This window comes from Athene noctua, chromosome 7, assembly GCF_965140245.1.
Source record: "Athene noctua chromosome 7, bAthNoc1.hap1.1, whole genome shotgun sequence".
In the NCBI taxonomy this organism is placed as follows: domain Eukaryota; kingdom Metazoa; phylum Chordata; class Aves; order Strigiformes; family Strigidae; genus Athene; species Athene noctua.
Window position 1 is genome coordinate 39065013 of NC_134043.1, and position 21830 is coordinate 39086842.

At 44.7% G+C, this 21830-nt stretch overlaps 1 protein-coding gene across 1 annotated transcript in view; it reads right to left on the minus strand.

The window, feature by feature from the left end:
• Window positions 1-21830, minus strand: part of SATB2 (SATB homeobox 2) — a 129921-nt gene that overhangs the window by 15663 nt on the left and 92428 nt on the right. Inside the window, exons 9-10 of the mRNA XM_074910507.1 lie at window positions 19071-19226; window positions 7790-7987 (exon numbers count right to left, since the gene is read on the minus strand). Of these exons, the coding sequence (XP_074766608.1) occupies window positions 7790-7987; window positions 19071-19226 (354 nt within the window). The remainder of the gene's footprint in view (window positions 1-7789; window positions 7988-19070; window positions 19227-21830) is intronic.

Here is a 21830-nt window from a genome sequence, read left to right on the forward strand (position 1 = left end):
TGCTCCATCATAGCCTAACTCCCAGCACTGCCCAGAAGCTCACGATTTCCTTGGGGGATGCTGTACAACACAGGATGAAGAGAAGCTTGCTCACTCTCAGAGATCTTTGGGGGACAAGCAGTGCAATGTGCTCTGGTAGCACAATACAATCTTGTTTCCCTCCCCATATAATTTTTACAGTTGCCTATCTGCTCAGAAAGGCCAGCTGCAATGATCCAGGGCTCTAACTTTATCCTAAGATTGCTGCAAGGAGCCCGAGAATAAAATGTTGTATATGGCCAGTAGCCTATAAACATTTACACATCTCTAAAGCCTGATATTATCATTTATGTACAAGTATGAGGGACAAGGAGTATTTAGGGAGCATTAAAATAAAATTAAAAGAGCAATATTTTTAACTGCAAAAATTTTCAAACATAAATGGAAGAGAGGCTCATCTAGTGGCTTTTCAGGCTTCAAGATTTGCCTGCTGCCAGCCGGCAAGCTTCAAAGGTTATGTGAATTTAAAGAGCTTTATTTAGTAATCTTGCTCTAGATGTTTGCTCATCCTCAACTTACTACGACTCCTGACAATGCTGGCAGCTTAGCTTTTATGAGAGGGACAGGACTGGAAGAAATGAGGGCTAAATCCAGTCAAATTGTGTGTGAAAGGCCAAAGGGTGAGACAACGGGGGCCAGAGCTACAGTGATGTCATTTGCTAAAAAGATGACCTGTCAGGGCAACATCAACACAAACCACCGCCCTGCTGATTAATGCCAAGTCTCCACAGTGCTAAGTCTGCATGTTCAGATTTTAAGTGAAGTTTCTGCCTGGAGCATCCCCCCACAGGAGCCCGGGCAGCCTAAGCAGAGCTGCTCTGGGGCATCCTCACCCAAGCCGTCGTCTGGGCAGAACTGCCTCTGCCTCAAACAGGGCAGCACATCCTGCGTGACAGCACATGCGTCCTCGGCTCCAGGAACTGCCTTTACCTCCGCTGCGGTGTCAGTACCCTTGCAGTCATCTTCACTGAAAGAAGCTGGTGAAGAAAAACACCAGCCATGCTCTCAGGACTCCCTCAGTTAAGAGTCCCATCTCATCGCTGCCCTGTCCTTGGTTGGTCCTGGACTAAATGAAAGCTGTCTGGGAGCAGGTGGCACTGAGGTGGACTCACGGTTCCAGGAGTCTGAACAAACATGGAAAGTATATACTACTTCGACAAGACGAAACTTACCACCTCATTAAAACCCCAAACTATCCACTTTACTCAATCTCCCATTTCTAGGGTTAAATGGAATACTACTACACCTAAACTAATTTTAGAACAGAAGCAGTTTTGCTTTAATTGCAAGTACAGTCCCCCCTATCATTTCAAGGAGAATTGCAGGCTTAAAGCTAATAAAAATCAGCAGCACTTTTCAGCCACATTAGATACCCACACTAAACAGAAACAGCTGATAAGGCACAGTTAGGCAGGTTTGGCTGTAGCAGTCAAAGCTCAGCGGCTTTCCGCTCCAATGGTGGTAACTATCAATCACAAGAAGCTCTATCGGACACCTCAGAGCTGAAAGCAAGGGGTTCACTGCCTGATATGAGCTTCTGTTGCCTTTGTCAAACCTCATGTAAAGCTCCTGAACTACAGTGGCCTTTCAGGAAAATGCTGTCCACCAAAAGGATGGGAAACCAGAGCGCACAGTCACACCTTTTGTTCCAAAACACAGCATGTCTGGCTGCAAGGCACGGGTACCAGAGCGGTATGAGAAAAGAGTTCAGAAGTGGAAGCCTTCTGAGACTTTTGCATGTACTGCTTTCTTCGAAGTAAGGGAGTCCCTCAGCCCCACCCAAAAGCAGACATACACACAACAGAGCTAAATGCAGACTAAATGGTATTTGCAATATATATTGACTTCAGCTTTCATACTGCACAGAAGTAGAAGTTACACAGTTTGAGATTTTTATCAGTGGGTTTTGAATGGTTTAGATTCAAAGGAGATCTTGGAATTGACTGTTATTGTCTAATTCTTATGAGATAGAGAATGGAACTCCAGATAATGTAACAACTAAGGGTCTTCCTCCACTCACAAAATTCACAAATCCCAGTCTGACATGTATTTCCCTCTGTAGTTCTAAATCAAAGACAAAATAAATACCCCAGCTGCAACCCACCCAAACCAAAGCTCTGAGCTTTTTGAGGAATGAATAAACCTGTGACACAAATATCTGTAAAAGTCCATCTGGGCTTGTTGAGTACAAGTTGTCTCGAGAGCCTTGACCATCCTTGTCTGAGCAGACATCACATCCAGCCATGGAACAAGGAGCTGGGGGAATCAAAAAGCAGTGAGTACCCATCTATGGCCTGCCTTATGGGTGCAGAGAAATGATCAAAAAGCAAAACTATCAGGGTGCAGACATTAAGAATGAATCACAGGGTGCACCATTCCCACAAAAAACTTTGGTGCTTACTCTTTTATCTAGACAAAGTCAGAGAGCTAGCATGGTTTGGGAGAGTAGTTTTTGTCCAAGTCTCCCAGACAACTCAGTCCTGATTTCCAATATGCAAAATCCCCTGCTGTAACCCACAGAAACGTGGCAAAAATGCACTGTTCACATCATCCTATAGATCATTAAGCACAACATGTTCCCCTGTGGAATAACACACTTCTGCTTCACTCATCCTCTATGATTGTCTAAGTATTATTAATTAATATTATTTTTAAGTAAAAGAAATTTTAAGTCTCACTGTTTTTTCCATCTGCATACTATGCATTATGTGACCCATGAACTCTCTAAGACACTGTTTAGCATCAGATATTTCATTAGGAAGCACTACTGTGGTGCTCATTCCCCTCTTTATTACTTCTAGAAAGAGAATATGAAATTAGTTTCATTGGATTGCCATCGCCACTTGCTTTGACCCATTTTTACGAGGGCTCCATGTTCTGCTGTTTTGTATTTCATTGTCATTTGTAAAATATTTGTTCCCTTCCATCCCTCACAAAATGACAAAATTAGTATTTCATTTACTTCTGTGGTATGTTATTTTCCGCATATTTAAAGAGAGACCACAATGTTTGCAGTGAACACACAATACAAAAGAGCTTTCCTACAGCTTTCTGCTATGCCTTCTTTTATTTACTAATGTTCCTCCATGATTTATGATCTGAACTATTACAAATTGTCAGATTTGTCTAAATCAAAGCTTCTGAGAAAAAAAGGGCGGAGGGATGTCATTTTTAAAAAAGTGACAAAAGTAACAGTGTATCAGAAAGCATGTGAAAACCATTCCTGTTTCTTTAAAGTCAACATTTGACTGCTCTTAAATCAATATGTATCTACCAGCTTCAGCAGATCTGTCTGTCAGCTTATGCAGAAAATGAAAGGCAAGGTTTCCCTCCGCTCTGAACAGTAGGTACTTCGCTGCAGTGGTGGCGGCTCATTACTCCAGAGAACCGGCTTATTCACCCCAACACTCCAGAGACAACAGCTTGATTCATCGTTTTCCCAACTGAGTCAGGTTTCTCTGCCCCAGCAATTAGCAATGAATTAGCACTATATTAAAGTGCCAGGCAAGATGGTTATTCTCTGGAGTGGTCACCTTGGACGCAGTAGACGAACAGTGGGAGAAGGGAGGGAAATTAGATTTACTGTGTCCCAGCATGTCTCTAACAACCACTGAATCCCTGGTTGGCAATGGGAAGCGGTTGTAGGCACTTCTGAACATTAACACTCCAATGCCAATGAACAGCCCGGGAATGGTGGGACATAGCGAGGAATGGAAAGTAAGACAAGGTACCCTCACCTCTGCTGAGCAGGAAGCTAAACACAGAAGCATGAGGACTGCTTGCTGCAAAGTGACTGTTTTGCATACAGTCTGTCCAACAGATCTACCTAAGAGCCAGGCTAGGCCAGATCAAAGGTCCAGCCAGCATCCCACATCTGATGGTGGTGGAAGAAGATGAGAACAGGGCAGAAATATAGTAATGCCTCCTGGAATACCCTCCCACCCTCCAGGAACCTGTGGCTCAGGCACTCTGTAAGTCAGAAGTAGTATCCTTGTGGTAACCAGCTAGCAGCATTACCGCACAGGTCTATTCCTTAGTCCTACAGCAGCACTTTGTGATTATACCACATTGCATAGAATGGCAGGGAGAAAGAGCCACTTAGTGCACACCTGAATTGCCTTAAAAACCAAGTGAGCTCAGCCTGCATGCACAGCAACATGTAGGTGTAGCATGGATGTTCTGCAACCAGCATGTGAAGGAAAATCCACACTCTGGCACGTCCATATGGTCACACCCGATGCTGCCAGAGAACACAGCCATGTCACAGAGCTCCACAGGGCTCACATTTTATGACTCCTCAGCACAATAACAAATAAATCAAGTGTGCAGAGTGGAATTTCTTGTGCACTGAGCTTCCACTATAGACATTTTTCATTTCAAACAGGAAAATATTTGATTGAATGGACTAATATATGAGTGATGGGAAAAATCTAATGGAAGAGAGAAAAAATGAAAATGTTTCTTTTTAAAGCCCTAAACCTAAAGCTAAACAGTGAGGTACAGGCTAGTAATACAAAACAGAGGGAAAGAACCTGCCACAAAAGAAACAACAATCCCTTAAAGATCAAGAGCCAAGTTGTGTCCAGCTGATCTACAGCACCACAACAACTGCCCCACTGCACACATCCTGCCATTAGAGGACAGAAACCATACCCAGCCTTGGGGTGATTCCCTCACCAAAGGTGTGCCCACCCTTGTAATCAGCAAGTGAACTACACAAGACCTACCACAATGAAACCCTTGCCATTTCCAAGAAGCCATACCAGGGAAAAGGCTGAAATTTAGCTATCCATTATCTTTTGCCTGGTCCTGCCTCTTGTGATGATAGCAAGGATTTTCTTCCAAGTCCTGCAGTCTGACAGAGGGGCGTCCCCAGCCCACAGGGGGCTCGATCCTGGTGGCAGGGAGCTCTGGCTGCAGCACGGGGCAGCCTGTTTTCAGGCTCTCCCAGTCTCACAGCTGAAGGAGCAGGAGCCTCAAGCATCAGACCCAAGTTACAGTACACACATCAAATCCATCAGAGCAGAGAGAAAGATGGGGTGGGTGGAGAGAGAGAGAGAAGTAAGAGTCTCCTGCCTGCTTCGGTGTTACAGTACTGCACCTGTAGTTATTCACAGTGCTACTACTTGTATCTTCTTCAAAGGACTGTCATCTTGACATCAAGGCTGCAGGTAAGGGCTTGACTTAGAGTGGTGCACTTTTCACTAGCAAAGCCTGAAAAGCAAAGTAGGTCGGTGACTGCAGCTCTTGGATGTTTCCCCTCCCTGCTAAAATGCAGCCAGGCACTGTGGTGGACAATCTGCACCCGCCACCACTTTGAGAAGGAAATGAGAGTTGCTTTCCCACTTGACACTACAGAGGGAATTTCAGATAGGCAGAATGTAATTACTTGGCCTGGAGTTCGGCCAGGAGCGGGGCCCAAGACCCCTTACCCTTATGTAAAGTGTCACAAAATCTCCAATGACTGCAAGTGTGAGGACCTCAGCTTTATGTCTCTGGCTGCTGTCACTGATTCTTCATGGCTAATTACCTAATAGTGACCCTTGCAGCAAAGCCAAAAAACAAACCTTGTGGCTTGAAACAATTCAAGTCCCAGAGACCAAAAACTACACAAAAATTGCTTGGTGCAGGGTATCTTTAGGCAGAAGGCAGCAGGTGGACAGCAAGCCTCCTGTGTCTTGCACTGGTAGCGTGCCACTCAGAAACCTACTGGGGTTTTTGGATGGGCAAACATAGCTTTAAAATGCAGCACCCCCAAAACACAAGCCTACTGTATCAACTGTATACCAGGGTCTCCAGAGTTTTGCTGTATGTAGTTGCCAGCTGGTTCCATTTATTTTTCTTCATTTTTCATATTTTGACTGTAATAAATAATTAATCCATGGCTTTGTAACTTGCTGACAAATACAAATGCATCACATTCCGATGCAGTGTAATGTGTCACTCACAAGAGCCAACCTGCACGATGCAGAAAAGTGATGTGCAGAAGGCTTTGGAAAGTAGGCTAATCATCAAGGTCACCCACAAGAGCTCAGGGAAACTGCTTCTTCAAATTGTCCCTTAGAGCATATATTCCTACTTGCTGTGGGCATCAGACCTGGGTTAATATGTTCAAATCTACACAGGCCTAGTTGTCTTCCCACATGTTAGCTTGGCCCTTTATCCTTCTGCATCTCCTTGCTTCCAAGATACCACAAACTTTTGGGAACATGGAAGACAAAATGCAGCATTAATTATTTAGAGCACTTCCCTACTTTATAGCTCTGAGAATCGAAACCCCGGAAACACATTTTTTCTTCCAGGCAAAGACGGAATAGAAAGCAAGGAGGAAGTTGGTAGCAGAAGAAACAAAGGAGACTGAACTAGGCAATAATTAATCTGAGTGAGACCAACTTTTTTCAGAAGGGGCAGGACTACAGGACAGAAAAACCTCCCGCCTTTCGAAAAAGGTGACTAGATAGCTGGCAGCAGTGCTAGCAGCAGCAGAACAAGAGCAGTGACAAAGAATAGAGGCTGAATGCCAAGGTTCACAGCAAGAGTAGCAAAGCAGTACAAGCCGCCATCAAACAGCAACAGGGAGAGCAAAGGTGGGAGGAGGAACTGTGAGATTATCAGAGAGGAACAGAGTATGGATGACTCTCTGAAAGTGGTCATGCAATGAGATCAGCTGAATGGCACTGAGCACCAGTGGCAATCCAAAAGGATGGTCTGCTGGGGAAGGCATCACCTCAGCTTTTTAGCTTGAAAAAAACATCTCCCGTGCCTCTCTTGACTATCAGCTGATCTCTCGGTTTGTGACATGCACCACTAGTTATTAGGAATACACATAAGGCTGATTTTCTCTTCTGACTGAAGCGAAACTGCAAAGATGAAAAATCTTGTAGTATTTTAACTTCATTTTCCCTGTGCATGTTTGTATTTATTTATTTCTTATTCTATTAAGACCTGAGACAAGGATAGAACAACAGTGCACAAAACGAAAATTCGTACTAGTCACAAAGACTGTAGAGGGGAGCAAAACAGTCCTGAGGAGGCTGTGAAATGAAGGCCTGTTCCCCGCAAAATACTCACCATGGTCATTTCAGAAGTACTTTTAAGTTTCAGTGAATATATAAAAAAACACTTCTCCATGTCAAACTCTTCAAAACCTCTGTGTTACCCATGCATGGATGAATTTCCTCTCCTACCCTCCTACTTTTCTTGAAGTATTATCTGGCTCCTTTGAACAAAAGCAAATGGATGGCTGCAGCTGCCTCTTGGCCACCATTTGAGTGGGTTATCAGGGGTGCTCGGGTTCTGTGCTTGTGTTCTGTGAGAAGGAGCAAGTGACCAAGTCCCCACTCCTATTTTGCTTCCTAAACAACCACACACTTCTTGCTGTTGCTGGGTAACACATTTGTACTCCTCTACATGTCGGCAGATTTAGACAGCTAAATTGTGTTTCAGGCACAACACAACTACTGACACCAAGGGAGTTCCATATCACTACTACTGCCCTTGCTGTTATCAGTGGCATAGACTGTCCTTCTCTTCAACCACCAGCACAAACGTGCACACACTCACACATGTGCTGCAACATACACACAGTGAGCTCTGAACTTGAGAGCTGTGGCCTGCATGTGGCCCTGCAGACAGATGAAAACTGGTGTGTGTCAACCTGAAAAGCAGAAGGAAGCTGGAACCAGTTGCTTCTCTCTCTGGCAGCTGTTCCCACCCCCGGACACCCTGAGAAGGAAGTCAGTGCTCTGACCTGCACGGGCTCAGGAGTGAGCTGGACAACGTGCTGCATGCGCTCACTGTGGTGATGTCTGGACTCTTCCTCGTAGATCACATCCCTCTCATGCTGGGGAAGGTTCAGGAAGCGGCGAATGGTGCAGAGGTTCTCCCAAAGGGTGCGGTTTTCCGGACTTGGGTTTTCTTTCCAGCGAAGCAGCTCACACAGCCAGCCCTGCAATGGTAGTGTCAGCACAGTTAATTCACTGAGCACCGAGGAACCAGATGTGAGCGGAAGGTCAGCTAGACTTAAAGCTTTGTGCTGCAAGTTTCTCTGGTCTGATCTCACACAGAACGCTCTGTACCCTCAGCTGCCCTTTGGTCTCAACAAACCCTTGATATATTATATTTCCTGCAAGGTGGAGAAACAGATACAACCAGCAGTGCTTCACAGGAACCAGGAAGCATACCATCTTTCTCCCTGTCATAATCACACCATGTTTAAAATACTTGGATATAAATATTTTTCCTATAGACAGCTAGAGTTGAAATAAAGGTGCATCTCCACTTCCATTTCAAAGCCCCTTTATTTCTTCATCCAAGCAAGAGAAAAGGAGACATAACCCCTGAGACCCTCATGCTAAGGGTTGCAGCTGCAGGATCAGAAATTCAACCACTACAGAAATTGTTTAGAAGATACTATCAAGTGAAGACCTCTGATCTGCTGTCACTATGTTGCACTGACTCCTCCAGCTCCGAACCCCACTAAAATTTGACATCTTTAAGTAAACAAATGGCCACTTATAAGATGCAACTTCACAGAAAGGGAATCCTCTAGTATTTAGCTGAAAAGCAGCCAACAGGGTTCTGAACAAGTTACTAGAGAGATAAAGATACTAGGTGGAGGTAATGCTAAACCCAGCTACAGATCATAATAGTAGATTTTATTCCTGCTATATTGTTTTAAGGTTAGTTTGGAATGCCTTCAAAAAGTTACTACTGTATGAAGTCCTGTAGGACCTCTCCAGAGGGGCTGAGAGCTCAGACCCCCAGAGGAGGAAGCACCAGCGCTTCAGGAAGAGGAAACCACTCTAAAACACAAAGCCAACCAGAGAGCACAACAGCAATAGCTGTCAAGGTGAGGACAGCCCTGTGAGTGTTGAGTGTGTGTGGCGGTGACCCAGCATCCCTGGCACGTTAACCAGGGATGGGGGCTGTTGCTGCACCTGCCTGGGGTGGGGGGGACACAGCCAGCCCCCTCCTGCCTGCCCGCAGCTGGCCCCACTTGGGGCTGGGGACAACGACTCTCCTCCTGTGACTGCGCGCAGGAGACGCAATGCAAATGACAGAATATGAGAAGATAATGCTGAGGATGCTGTCAATGCGCCTTACTGAATCCTGTCAAAATATTTTACCTAGTAGCTTTATAACCCATCATTTTCGAGCTACAACTCAGCATTTTGACACCATTTTGACAGGCACCTTACAATACCTAAAAGATAGCTTGATCAATGTTAAAAATGTTCAGTAAGAGAAGTAGCCAAAACTGTGTTTTTCCGAACAGCAACTAGAGGAAGCTGAACAGTCAGGTTCATTACCGGCCCATGTGGGGGTTTTTTGGTATTGCTTTTTTGTATAACAACTTGTAAGCCATTGACAACTTCTACCGTGCACTCTAAACCCCGTATATAATATCATAAGCTGTTGTTTGTCTTACTCTCCACTGTGTCTTCTGCCTTCACCCCCCCAAAAAAGGCAAGATTTGATTATCTCCGCTGCATCAGCCAAGACAGCAACACCAGCTGTTCTCATTGTGCAGCCTCTTCCTCACGGCCTACATGTTAATAACCTGATCATTCCATTTTCTCCTTCAACTGCCGGCTGCAGCACAGCGAAGAGACAAAAACCCAGGCCCATCTGCAGCAGCTGTAGGCACTGAACTGTGAAGCCACCAGGGATTTATAAACTAATCTGTAACACAACACTGCCTTGTTTTTACAAGTGAGAGGCCACATTTGTGCAGACCTGATCTTTTCTTGCAATAAACTGGGAGGGTTGGGGGGGGGGGGGGCAAGGATGAAAACAAGATATCTAATCATTTACTTAGGGAAAAAAAAAAATCTGTATTATATTTTCAAAGTGCTTTGACTGGTGTTTGGGTAATCTCTCAGCCAGGTGATGTCTGCATTTTAATGTGGTTTGGCCACATCCCTTGCCCTCCGTTCTCTTTCTTTCCCTTTCCTCCACTCAGAAATCCCCCAAAACTTTCTCTCTTTTAGAAAAAAAGACAGGAAGAAAATCTCCCAGCTCCAGAGTGTTTTCTCAGGGGTTCCTTCATACAAAGGAAATAATTTTTGAAATGGAAAATAAACCATCTGTAGAAAAAATAAGCTCCCATTTCTCCCTGTTTGCAGTGATCTGAGTGAGTCTCCAACTGAACTCCTTCAAATGTTTCAAGCAGGTATGTTTAACATCTCCCAAGGGATTCTGTAGCATGAAGGCCAATGGTTTAACAGAAAATACACACAAAACCCCGCAGCTGGTGGAGCAGGAGCCCTGTGCAGGGCAGGCCTGGGGGAGGATGGCTCCTGGGGCTTTCCCCGGGGCTTCGGGGTGCCGTACCCAGCCCTGGCCGAGCCCGGGGACAGCTCAGCGGGGCCACCTCCACTTCCCAGAGTTGGACCAGCTAGCCCGATGGCAAGTGCTGCATTTTGATTTATCTGTCCCGTTATAATCAGCACTCATTACAATCACTTAGAGCAACACTACAGGCCTCATTATGGACTAGGCACTCGCTGCCATTAGTCTTTAAGAAGGATAGTGCTCAATTTGCCTGGCAACATGCGAGGTCCTGACCTTGGAGCTATTAGGGAAAAGATTAGACTGCAGTGTGACCATGTGTGCAGACATGAGCAAACCAAATTAATTTCTGGCAAAGGGAGGCACCAGGCAAAGACCCCGCCATCCTGAGGACACCTGAGAACGTCTCCATTCCCCAAAGGAGATAAGCTAATGGCACGTTTAAAGGAGCCTGGTTCTGAAGGTGAAGCACATCCGTGGTATTTAGAGAGATATTAATCCAGTTTCCCCACAAAGTATTTGCTTGGCTGATCAGATTAAGGGATCTAGCCTTCAACAGCACACCCCCACCACAGCAGGCCCCAAGAAATCTGTGATACTTCACAGCCTCAGACATATTGCACCATGTGTACCCAGCTGCTACAATAATTAGCTTATGAATGTATCAGCTGGTTCTGTGATTTTTATAAATAATAACTAACCTACAGAGCAGAAAGATTTTCATGAGCCTAATATTAGCAAGAAATTGCAAGGTGCGCCTAACTCTGAATTGTCATTGTGCTAAATGCCCTGTCTTCTCTCACGTTGTGCGGGACTGGATCTCCCCCAACGCCATTTATAAATATTTATTTTTGCATCCGCAACGGCAATGTATTTGTGGCAGCTTTCTTCACAACAGCCATTATTCACTCACCCCCACGCATACACACGCATACCCACTGTGTGCATGTGTACACTTTTCTCCATCAAATCTGTCCTTTCATTGCTCTTTTCCTATCCTTCCCTTTATTTATTCAAGCATTCACTCTCTCACCCATCCATTCAAGACCCTATCTATCCTTCTTTGGGGCTGATTATTAGGTGATAGCTTGGCTAATATGTGAGAAAACACAGCGCTGCAGCTTACTCACACATTCTTTATGATTGCAAGTAACCGCCTTCCCCATGCACAGATGAAAAGTCTGCATCGGATTTTTTTAATTATTTAAATAATCTTAGCACGCCATCCAAGAAAGTTTTGCAGTACCAGGCAAAAAAAAAAAAAAGTGTAAATGTCAAATAAAACAGTGACAGATGACAGTATTCTCTATTGAATAGCACCGTTTCTTCGTGCATGTTCAATGAGAACTCATGAATTATTAATATGCAAATCTCCTTTTTCTGTTAAAAATCTCAACTTGGGGGTTTTTGGTTGCATTTTTTTTATTTTCTTTTATTTATTTCTTTGGGTCTGTGTATGTTACACAGAGACTTCCAGGAGAATTATTTCATCTAAGAAATGCTAACATACAGAGATTCTTGGAGCTACAGCCATTCACAGTGAATTTTCATCTATAGCTACATTTATTGGCATAAAGAAGAAAAGTGGAGAAGGAGACACTATCTCACCACCTTTCCCCCCACTCATCCACAACATCTGAGCTCACTGCACTACAAGTAAATCCAACTTCTGTGAGTGTATTCTGAAAATCTAACAAACAACACATCCTTCCCCAGATCTGTGATACGCTGTTTCTCATCCTGCCTCCCCTGCACATCCTAAGTCTTGCTCCACCGCACACACAGCCCCCTTGAATGCCACAGAGTTACCAGGAGTTTGATATGTGCCAGTGTCAATATGGGTGGCAGAATCCAGCCCTTAATGTCAGCTTCTAAGGTTCTCAAATGGGAATGTCTTCCATTAAAAATAAGAGGAGGAAAAACAGCACAATTAAAGGATGCTTTTGGCTCTACAGTCAGGCACACCCAGTGCTTGTGGTTACAAGGAATTCTGCTCAGAACTTCCTTCATTTCACCCCAAAACTTCTACAGGCATTGAGAATGCAGCCCAATTTAGCTCATTAAAGAGAGCTGCAGAGAAGTGCTGGCCTCTATTTTTGTTGTTCTCATGAGACAAGATAAACATTTTCTAAGCATTTTATTTGATAAAACAAATAATATCATATTAATGTCCTATTTTTAACCTCTCTCTCTGTCTCCTAATCAAATACATTTCCACATAGCTAAGCAAACAACAACAAAAATCTGCAGGAAGCCAGCCATTCCCATTGTGCTTTTATGCTGTTAAAGAAACAGTGTGCTTACTGCACCAAAGCATTAGCCTTGGCGCTCTCAAAGCCCCCTGAGGGACAGTTAGCTGGTGCAGCAATTGTGAGCCATGTTCTCTGTCACTTATCCTTGGGTCCTTTTTACCAGCTTGACCCTTTCACTTTTGCTAGACTTACCTTGGAGCAGGGGAGGCTGCTCCAGGAGACAGAGGTACAAGACTACAACAAGGTCAGGTTTTCCAGTGCTTAGTGATGGTACGCACAAATATCCTGATGCCCAAAACTGCTTCCTTCAGATCTGCTGACTTGCAGTCAGCCAAGGACCAAATTTCTGATTAAGGACAAGAAAGCATGTGGGAAGAGTTCAGGCTCAGTTATGCTGGGGCTGCAGGCCACCACTTACACGTCAAGTAGCATCTCTACTGAAAGCCACTGCAGGAGGTGGCAGTTGCGTGTCCATGGTGACTTAGTCACAGGCAGCCTTTCTGCTTGGGCTGGACCACAAGGCACTTCAAGCCTGGATAAAACTGTAACTAAACTGACCTTGTGCTTCCCTGCACTTACATTGAAATTAATAATAATACAGTTAACTTTCTGCGCTGACATTTTCTAGGGTCTCCAGTGAAAGCATGAGTAGGCAAATGAAGAGTTTTTAGTCAGAGTGATTCAGGAATAAATCTCAAAAATAAATGTAAAAGGCCATTTCCTCACCCACATCATCAGTGCAGAAAATGTCAACATATGTGACAAAAAGAAAAAAAAGCAGCAATGATTGACGCAAGTCTTGAAAGATTAGGAAAAGAAATACTGCGTTCCCCAGGGAAAGCTCCCTTTCTACATGGGATAGCAGGAGTCCTCTGGACAAACTTCCTCAGCTCCTCTTCCCTCTGCTCAGTTTGGGACTCTCTGCAGCGTGAAATGAGCCAGATAATATTCAGCTCTTGTTCCTTAGTCGCCAAACTCTCTTTCCATGAATCCAATAAGTGTCTATTAAAATAAATAAACCCCCTAATGATTCAAGATAACCTAATCAAGAAAGCTGAAATGGATAAAAGACTAACTGTAATGGAGAGTTCTGTCATGGCTTCAATGAATTCTTGATGAGGGCCGGGGGAGGGGGACTGAACCTGAGAAGCTTTACTTGGAGCATTTTGATACAGTTCAAGGTTAATCACTCAATAGACCGAATTTTCTGAAATGCTCTGTACTTTTGCTCCCCCAAAATTCAATGAGGGCCAGTTTCATGAGGGCCAGCTTCTCACTAGCATTATAAAACACAAAGCAATACAAAAAAATGAATGAGGTACATGAGTCCTGATGCATCTTAGATTCATGGGAACATCACGTCTGCTTACAGCTCTTGGCCTCAGAGGGAAGGATGCTGTGCACTGAGGATATTTCCAGCGTGCCAAGTTCAAACTAGCTTCTCCCCACGCTGGAGAGGAAGTGTGGGCTTGTGGTTAGGGCAAGCAGCCCGCCATCAGCTCCCAGGTCTGCCAAGGACTTCCTGAGCAAAGCCCCAGTTCCACAACTGTCCCTGCTTCACTCAGCTGCTGAGAGGCTCATGCACTGCTGCAGATGCCGTCCTGAATGGGGGTCACACTGTGACTGCAAATAGAAGACTGTAAAAAATGAGTTAATGCCCAAAGGTACTTCAAAGAAATTTTAAGTTCAGTCAAGGAGAGAAATGTCTTTCTGTATTTCCTCCATATGTAACAGGAACATCAAAATATCAGTAAAACAGATATGCCCCAGGTGTAGAGATTCACATCATCATAAAGGCACCAAGATGCCACAGTAGTAAGAAGTGCCCTATATGCATACACTATATATGCTATGCATCTTCATCACCAGCTGTTTTTTCTAGCTGCTGTTCATCTTCACTGGAAGCTAATTAGTTTAAGGGCACAGAAAATACCTATTATAAGCTAAAAGGGGGAGAGAAGGCGTCCCACCATGTCAAATGTATACAGGGGAATATAACTGGGGAAGGAGAGAGGGAAGGACAAAATAAGGGGTTTCTAGAGCTAACCCTGCCCCAGAGTGACGCTGTTCATCCCTCTCGCAGTACCTCTATTTTCTTCTCAGAGCGAGGGCATGGGCAGGTGGTCGTGATGCTGAGAACCATCCAGCATGGGCTCCTACTGAGGGGCTATCACCCCCCTTGGCCAGAGAACAGGCTCCCAAACAATCCTGGCAATGAGGCAGGGATCTCAACACAAAAAGGAAGTCAGAGGAGAGGCAAGGAACCGTCATAGTGATTTCCATCCATAGCCCTGGGTTTCTCTTAACCTGAAGGGCCTCAACTGAAGGGCTTTTCTTCCCCCAGCCTCCAACCCCTGAGGCAAGTTTATTTTTTGTTTGTTCATTTTTATACAGGGCAAAGATAAGAACCAGCGACCAAGCTTTGCCAGCCTAACATTTTTTCAAATGTTGCTCCACGAGGTCTCTCTTGCTTTACTGTGGTGCAACTGAAACAAATTCCAGTCCCTTGAGGAAGAATTTCGCTTTCAAGTGTTTACTTTTTGTTTTCACTGGACTGGCAAAGGTCAAATCCTTCCATTTGCCCTGACTGGGGCAGATCCCCAGCACCATGTGCCCAGCTCCCCCATGCCAGCGCAGCCTGATTAAGGAGAGTCTTGTGCCCTAGCAGAACTGTGGGAAGTTTGGTCTCCATGTTCATACAAATTCTGTCCTCTCTCAGACTGTCAACAAGGGCTCCAGCCACCTATGTTCACTATTTATTTTGATAGTGACTGTTTATTATAAACTGTATTCCTAAACTTATTGCACACAGGCTAAAAAAAATGTCTGCTGAGCAGAGCATAGCCTCTGCTGTGACTCTCGCTAGCAGAGGCCAGAGGGGTGATGCTGCTGCACAGTATTCCAGAAGCACTGGCACATGGTCACAGGGAAAATGGTTTTCCTGAAGTCGTACTGTAGAGAAGTTGTAGCACTGGTTGTTGAAGCCATTATCAAGACTGACAGCCCAAACCTGAAACAACCCAAAGTCAAAGTCTCTGCCTGTCCCACTGTCTGGCTCTGGAGACACGCAGGCCACCCAGACCTCTCTGAAATGGCACACTAGAAACCCATCTCCTTGTGAATTAAATATAACCAGGAGAGCCCAAAGTGCAGATTGGAAACCAAATCCTGGTGTTCAGCCACACTCAGAAACACTCCAACGTGATAATACAAGTTTCAGGCTTAGCCATTTAAAGGACAAAGGGCACTAGCAAGCGTCATCCCCAGAGAAGCATGCTGTCCAGTGGATACATCACTAACAGCTGGCAACTAAAATAGGATGACAGCTTTGGAGACTGTGTTTGGAGGGCACTAAGCCCCTCAGCTCCTGCTGTCTTCAAAAATACAAAGAGATGCACAGCACTTCACAAAAAGACTAAAAATGTCTAGATATAAGTTGCAATAAATAAAATACATATTAAGGTAAATAAATGATGAGTAAGTCTATGTCTAAAATTAATCTCTTAAGATCTTTATGAAGGTGGATTCCCTTAGAGAAGTCTCATCACACCACCTTGGTACCTCCACGAGACCCTGCTCCTTGCTTTTATGTTGACTTGTGAGCTCTGTGATTTGTGACCTTTGTTTCTAGCAGCTGCCCTTCCCTTTAGTTGCTGAACTGAGACTCTGCCATTACTTAAGAATAAAGATGGCCCCTTGTTAAATTAGAGGTCAATTAACTCCTCCAGTAGATGATGCTGCTTGCAATAACTGCTCTCAGTGGGTACCACTCTTCCTGTACGAAGACAGAAGACGAAATGAGGCCTCCATTGGCTCTGGATGCTCTCTCGGGTACATGACATACAGCCCTGTGTATAAAATGTCAAAACAGCCCTGTCGGAGATTCACTGGCTGCTAAAACTGTGAAGATCTCACAGCACCGTGGATTGCTGTTGACAGAATAGCAGCGCCCAACATAACACATGCCTTGTTAGCAAACTGGAAGCCTCTCAGTAGTCTGGGGTGAGGGAATAATAGAGGAAGCCAATGCAATGCAAGCCAGGCCTGTGGAGAACAGCAAGTGAACGAACCTTGGCGGAGAGTCCAAGCAAACCCTCAGACTGGCTCTTTTTTCCCCTCTTTCAAATTCTCTCTTCTGCAAACATGGGCAGTTTTCGATGAGCACTTCCCACCATGTAACTCAGCTGCTGAAATCAGCAGCATCTTCACCAGAAATACCCACAACTGGCCTGCATAAAGCATTAGGAAAGCTCCACCACTGGTTTTTAGACGAGCTAGACCTAAGGCGACAGGCCGACCACCCCACCACGCCAGCAGCTTTCCCCTACACAAGCAGTTGTGTCCTTGCTTTTGGCACTCCTCCTGGCCACAGGGCACCCCAGCCAGCGGTGGGACACCACAGGCATGCCAAGTCAGGCTGGGGGGCAGGCACGCAGGTAGGCTTTGGGGCAGGGGGGGCCCCATACCACTATGGTTCTTGGCTACAGCTTCTCCGTCCCTGCCTTCCAGTGCCCCCATAAACCACTTTCATGCTCCAGCAGAGCACTATGACATCTCAGCATGGCGAATGCTGGGTCATCCCAGGGAGTCAGTATTGCTTTGGCAGGGCTGTGAAACAAAAGAAACATCAGCCTCAGAAACACTTCTTTATTTGCTGCTGCTGAAGAAACAAAACCTTTATGTGCAGCAACTTTGCTTTAAACAATAACATTTGTGGATCCTTTTCTTAACCTTTTGCATCTGGCTTTTAAAATCTGCCCTGTTCCTTTTCCACGTGAAAGACTACGGAGATTATTTTTGTTTTGGTGCTGGTGTGCAATGCTGCCAGAGAAGCACACTCAAGCTGGCACAGACGAAAGCTGGTGAGCCACCCAAATTATTGTTGGGTGGTTCAGTCCCTCTCTATTTCAAGAAGCCTCTGGGTATAATGACAGGAAGCTCACAGGCAATTTTAAGCCAAACCTCAGAGAGACTGGCATTCAGTCTGCATTAAACACTCCATATTAAAAGCTGTCCAGTCCGGATTCTGGGTGGAACTTTGATATCTGCATGGAGTAAAGAATAAGGGGCACGTTTGCAAAATCAATTGTGCAGTTTTTATATTTACTGCACGTTTACCACATATGTCATTTATTACACAGTGGAAAACCGTTAAATGCACAGTAGTTGTGCCAAGTGGCATTATGCTTTTAACAGCTTTATTCGTTTAACAGCTCCAGTTCTCATTATATTTTGCCATGTGGTACAGGAGATTTTTATGCATTTAACAGTTTAAGAGGGTTCCATGGTATTTTCCTTTTATGTATTTCATACTGTGCCTGGGATTTTGTTGGGGGGTAGAGGGGTTGCAGACTGTAACCCTTGTACCCTGACAAGAGAAAGCAAAAGGCAAAGAAAATTAATGATTAGATGAGGAAAGAAAAATGAATCAGACCTCCATGTGTCAGGGCACAAATACCTGTAACAAGGACAAGGCCCTCCCATGTGCTTTGATAGCCTTTGATGCTTTGTTTATATGCCTTTCAACCTCTTATTTTACATCTACTTTAATGACTGCAGTGTTGTTTCTTTGCACAGAGGAAAATACGTATTTTGCAGAGTATGTGCATCTAGATACCTCTAGCCCACTCTTTCATTGTCACAGACACGTTTGTGCATTTTTCTGTGCATATTGATGCCCTCTCCTAGCACAACTGAGTACTTTCATCCAGGACCAGAAGCAGCCCTATTCACCAAGTAAACAATTTCTTCCAACGGTCTCCAGTCCACTTACTGCCCTTCCTACAAAAAATTCTGTCTGTCTTCCTTTCCACAAAATCCCTTCTGGCGCACTATATTTTTTTAAAGAGTTGGATGAAATTTTTAAATTAATGGATTCTCTTCAAGAATCTCATCCTGACCTAGGTTTGCCCACATGTATTTTTTACACCCAAGGTGGAAATTAATCCAGCAGAACTCACTGCAGTGCCCTCTCATGCCTTTTTGTAAAAATGACTGGATCTGATGTGAATTATTCACATGGCCATACCGTATGCAGCACATACAACATGCAAAAAAAAGGAAACACCTGCCTAATATGTGGTTTCCTATTGCCTTCCCTTGGTTTATCACTGAAGAAAACAATTTCTTTACCTGCCAAGTGAGAAGAATACCATCATTCTGAAAAGTCCTTGTCCCACTAGCTGAGGTGTAAGTTATATACCACAAGTGGGAAAAGACAGGCATGTTTGTACGAAAGAGGAGAAAAAGCTTGGCTGTGAGCTGAACCTTTTCTCAGCCTATTTTAAAAGGGAAAAGGAAACCACTTAAGCAGGCAAAGGCCAAAAACACGACAGGTTCCCCAGAGATGAAGATTATTATTATTGTAGGAACAGATGTATTTTTATTGGTGGGAGGAGGAGATGGGTCTAGTTCCAATCCCGGAGTTTGCTTTAAAAACAAAACCCCAAAAAGCCCCGCAATAACAAAATCCCCTCTACCACTCACCTGACTTTTATTGGCAGCCACTTTGGCAAACAGAGCTTGAGATACCTTGGCCCTTTTCATCTCTTGTTGGATCTCGTCATAAATGGCAGCTGTGATGTTGACGTTGGCGCCGTCCGCCTTAATGGGGAGGTCTGTTGTTGGTGTCGAGGTTTTGGCCTACCAAGAGACCATGAAAATAATAATTAAAAAAGTGCTGCTTTCAGCCCAGCCATCTGTGCAGAAATTATCAAAGGATTTCAGTCAGCTGATGCCAAACTGCATTAGCTACAGAGGGACACTTCCTGTCCATTATTCTAATCAGGTTAATTGTGATTGGAAATAATTGCAGTGCATTCCTATAGGACATGCAAGGCCCTGTCAACTCTCCCCCTCTCCCTCTCCCAGCATGTTTATTGAGCAGCTCAACAACAGGATAGGTAGCTGGGGCACTCAGCTGCAGGCAGTCGCTGAAGTTGGCTTTGCCAGCTAACTGCTGCAGCAGAGACACCAGCCTCTACCCTCTCCCCCCTCTCTAAAAGTGGCCTACACCTTGGAGGAAGAGCCAATTCTCCCAGAAAAAATGAGTAAATGGGTAGAGGTCTCTAAATAATAAATTATTACTCAATTTAATGCACTCCCTCAAGTCTCCCTCATCCTTTATTAAAACTATACGTATGTCATTTGAGTATGTATGGTTTCCCAGCCTTATCATCATTATGCTAGCCAGATAGTCACCTAATTTCACCTAGGAAATCAGTAGAAATGAAAAAAAAATCATTTCATAAAGCTGGGTTTTGGCATGCCTTTGATGTGCTGCCCTCATTCTCCTAAACTCATATTGAGATTTTGTGTATTCCACTGCACTCCTTTTAATTGAATGATTTCCCATCAGCTTCTGTGACAAATGAAGGACAATAACGGACGCTGCCAGTACTTTACCCGGGCTGGACTACCCCTGTGAGGCTTCTATCAATACAGTTCAGCAGGCTGCTACAAGACTTTCATTTTAAAGCCCCTTGGCCATGGCGATCCCCAGAACGCACCAGCAGGCGAGGGAGCAAGGGCGATGCAATGCTCGCTGAGTGCTCCCGGCACCAGCAGCCCCTTGGAGAGACAGATCTCATTTGCTTTCCTGACCTCAAAGAGGAGAGATACCAGGACTGATCACAGTACCCCTTACACCTTTTAAGGGAAATACATAGATTACTGATATAAAATCTCTGTTTTCTCTTGAGATGTAAAGGTCATAGGAAACAAAACAACCTATGTGGCAAAGCTCACACTTCCCAATAGATCCAAGCCTCTCATAAACCCTGGTGACATTCAAATATTTGGCCCAATTATAAACCTTTTCAGCTGGCTCCTGGTTTTGTGCCAGTGTTGAAGCCTGCTAGAGTACATCTAATGTTAATTTTTAACTAAGCAGACACGCCCAAAGGCCTATTTGTTAATGAGAAGGTTAACTAGGCAAAACCAAACCTTCTGAACTCTTCTTTCTGTTCTGCTGTCCTCAAAATCTTCCTCTCCCTAACATCATTTTTGTACCAAAGGCCACATTAATAATGGAGACAAAATCCAATCAAGATAACAACCTAGACTAATCACTCTTCTCACTGCTTCCAGATAAAGCTTTAACCAACCTGTATCTTCTGCCTTTCCTACCTGCCAAGCTCAGCAGGTACTCCCTCTGGGCTTGTTCCTTGCCTGTTGCAGGCAGGACCTGCATAGAAAGGGCCTAAGATGTTCCTGCTCTTGCTAAGGCAAGCCCCCCGCGTTCAGGTGGGGGCAGCTGATCAGCTCCTGGGGCAGACCACAGCCACCCGTGCCCCAGGAGGCTCGCTGCCATCCACAGACCATGAACACATGTAGGGTACAACCCAACAGATGGACCAACAGGAACATCACACTCTGAAATTCAATGTTCACAGATAGATGAGAGTTAGGGCAATTGTGGAAAACATAATGAAACAACAGAGAGATCATGGGAAGGAAGAGGACTGTCCAAGTCTGTCAGGACTCATTTAAGGAAGCTTAATTTTACCAAAGGCCCTACAGTGCTTTGATGGGTATGAAAAAAACCTTCCCAGTCACTGGAGCCTTTGGCTAGCACAGCAGCCAAGGTCACCACAGCCTCAAAGGCCATTACAGAGGCCTGAGATCCTGAGAAGAACAAAACTGGCATGTAAAAGAAAATTTAAAATACAGCTCCATCTTGCATGGGTCTCCTATACTGCTAGCTCCACAGCTACACATCAGAAAAAAGCTTGCCCTATGCACCCTGAAAGCTGTGCCATTTTTTATTTAATCACCAGAACAGGTAGGGCAAGTACCAAATCAAAATATCACAGTTACTAAAATAAATTATTTCATGTTAGAGGCCTAAATTCAAAGCTGGTCTTGATATTAAGAAGGAATTTGCCATTATTGAAATGTCTCATTGCAAGCAGTGTGGGAAAAAAAAAGGAAAAGAAGTGTTTGCAACTGCAGTGCCAGAGTGCTGAAACCCAGTCGTTACTACTGGTCTTCCATGTGCATGTAATAACCCCTAACAGCTCAGAGTCTTCCCACAGCACTCACACCCCTTTGCCAGATCAATCTGCTGTTCTCAGCTTGGGTCAGGCCCTGAGCAGGGGACACCCCATGAGGGAGGCTCGGGGCTGGCTCAGAGTTAGGGACAGACGCGTGGGGGTACTCTGCATGCCCTTACACCTGCCTGACCAACTTCCCCAGCACCAGCATTTCCACAGGTATCTGCCAGTGCTCTTCTACCCGGCACACTCA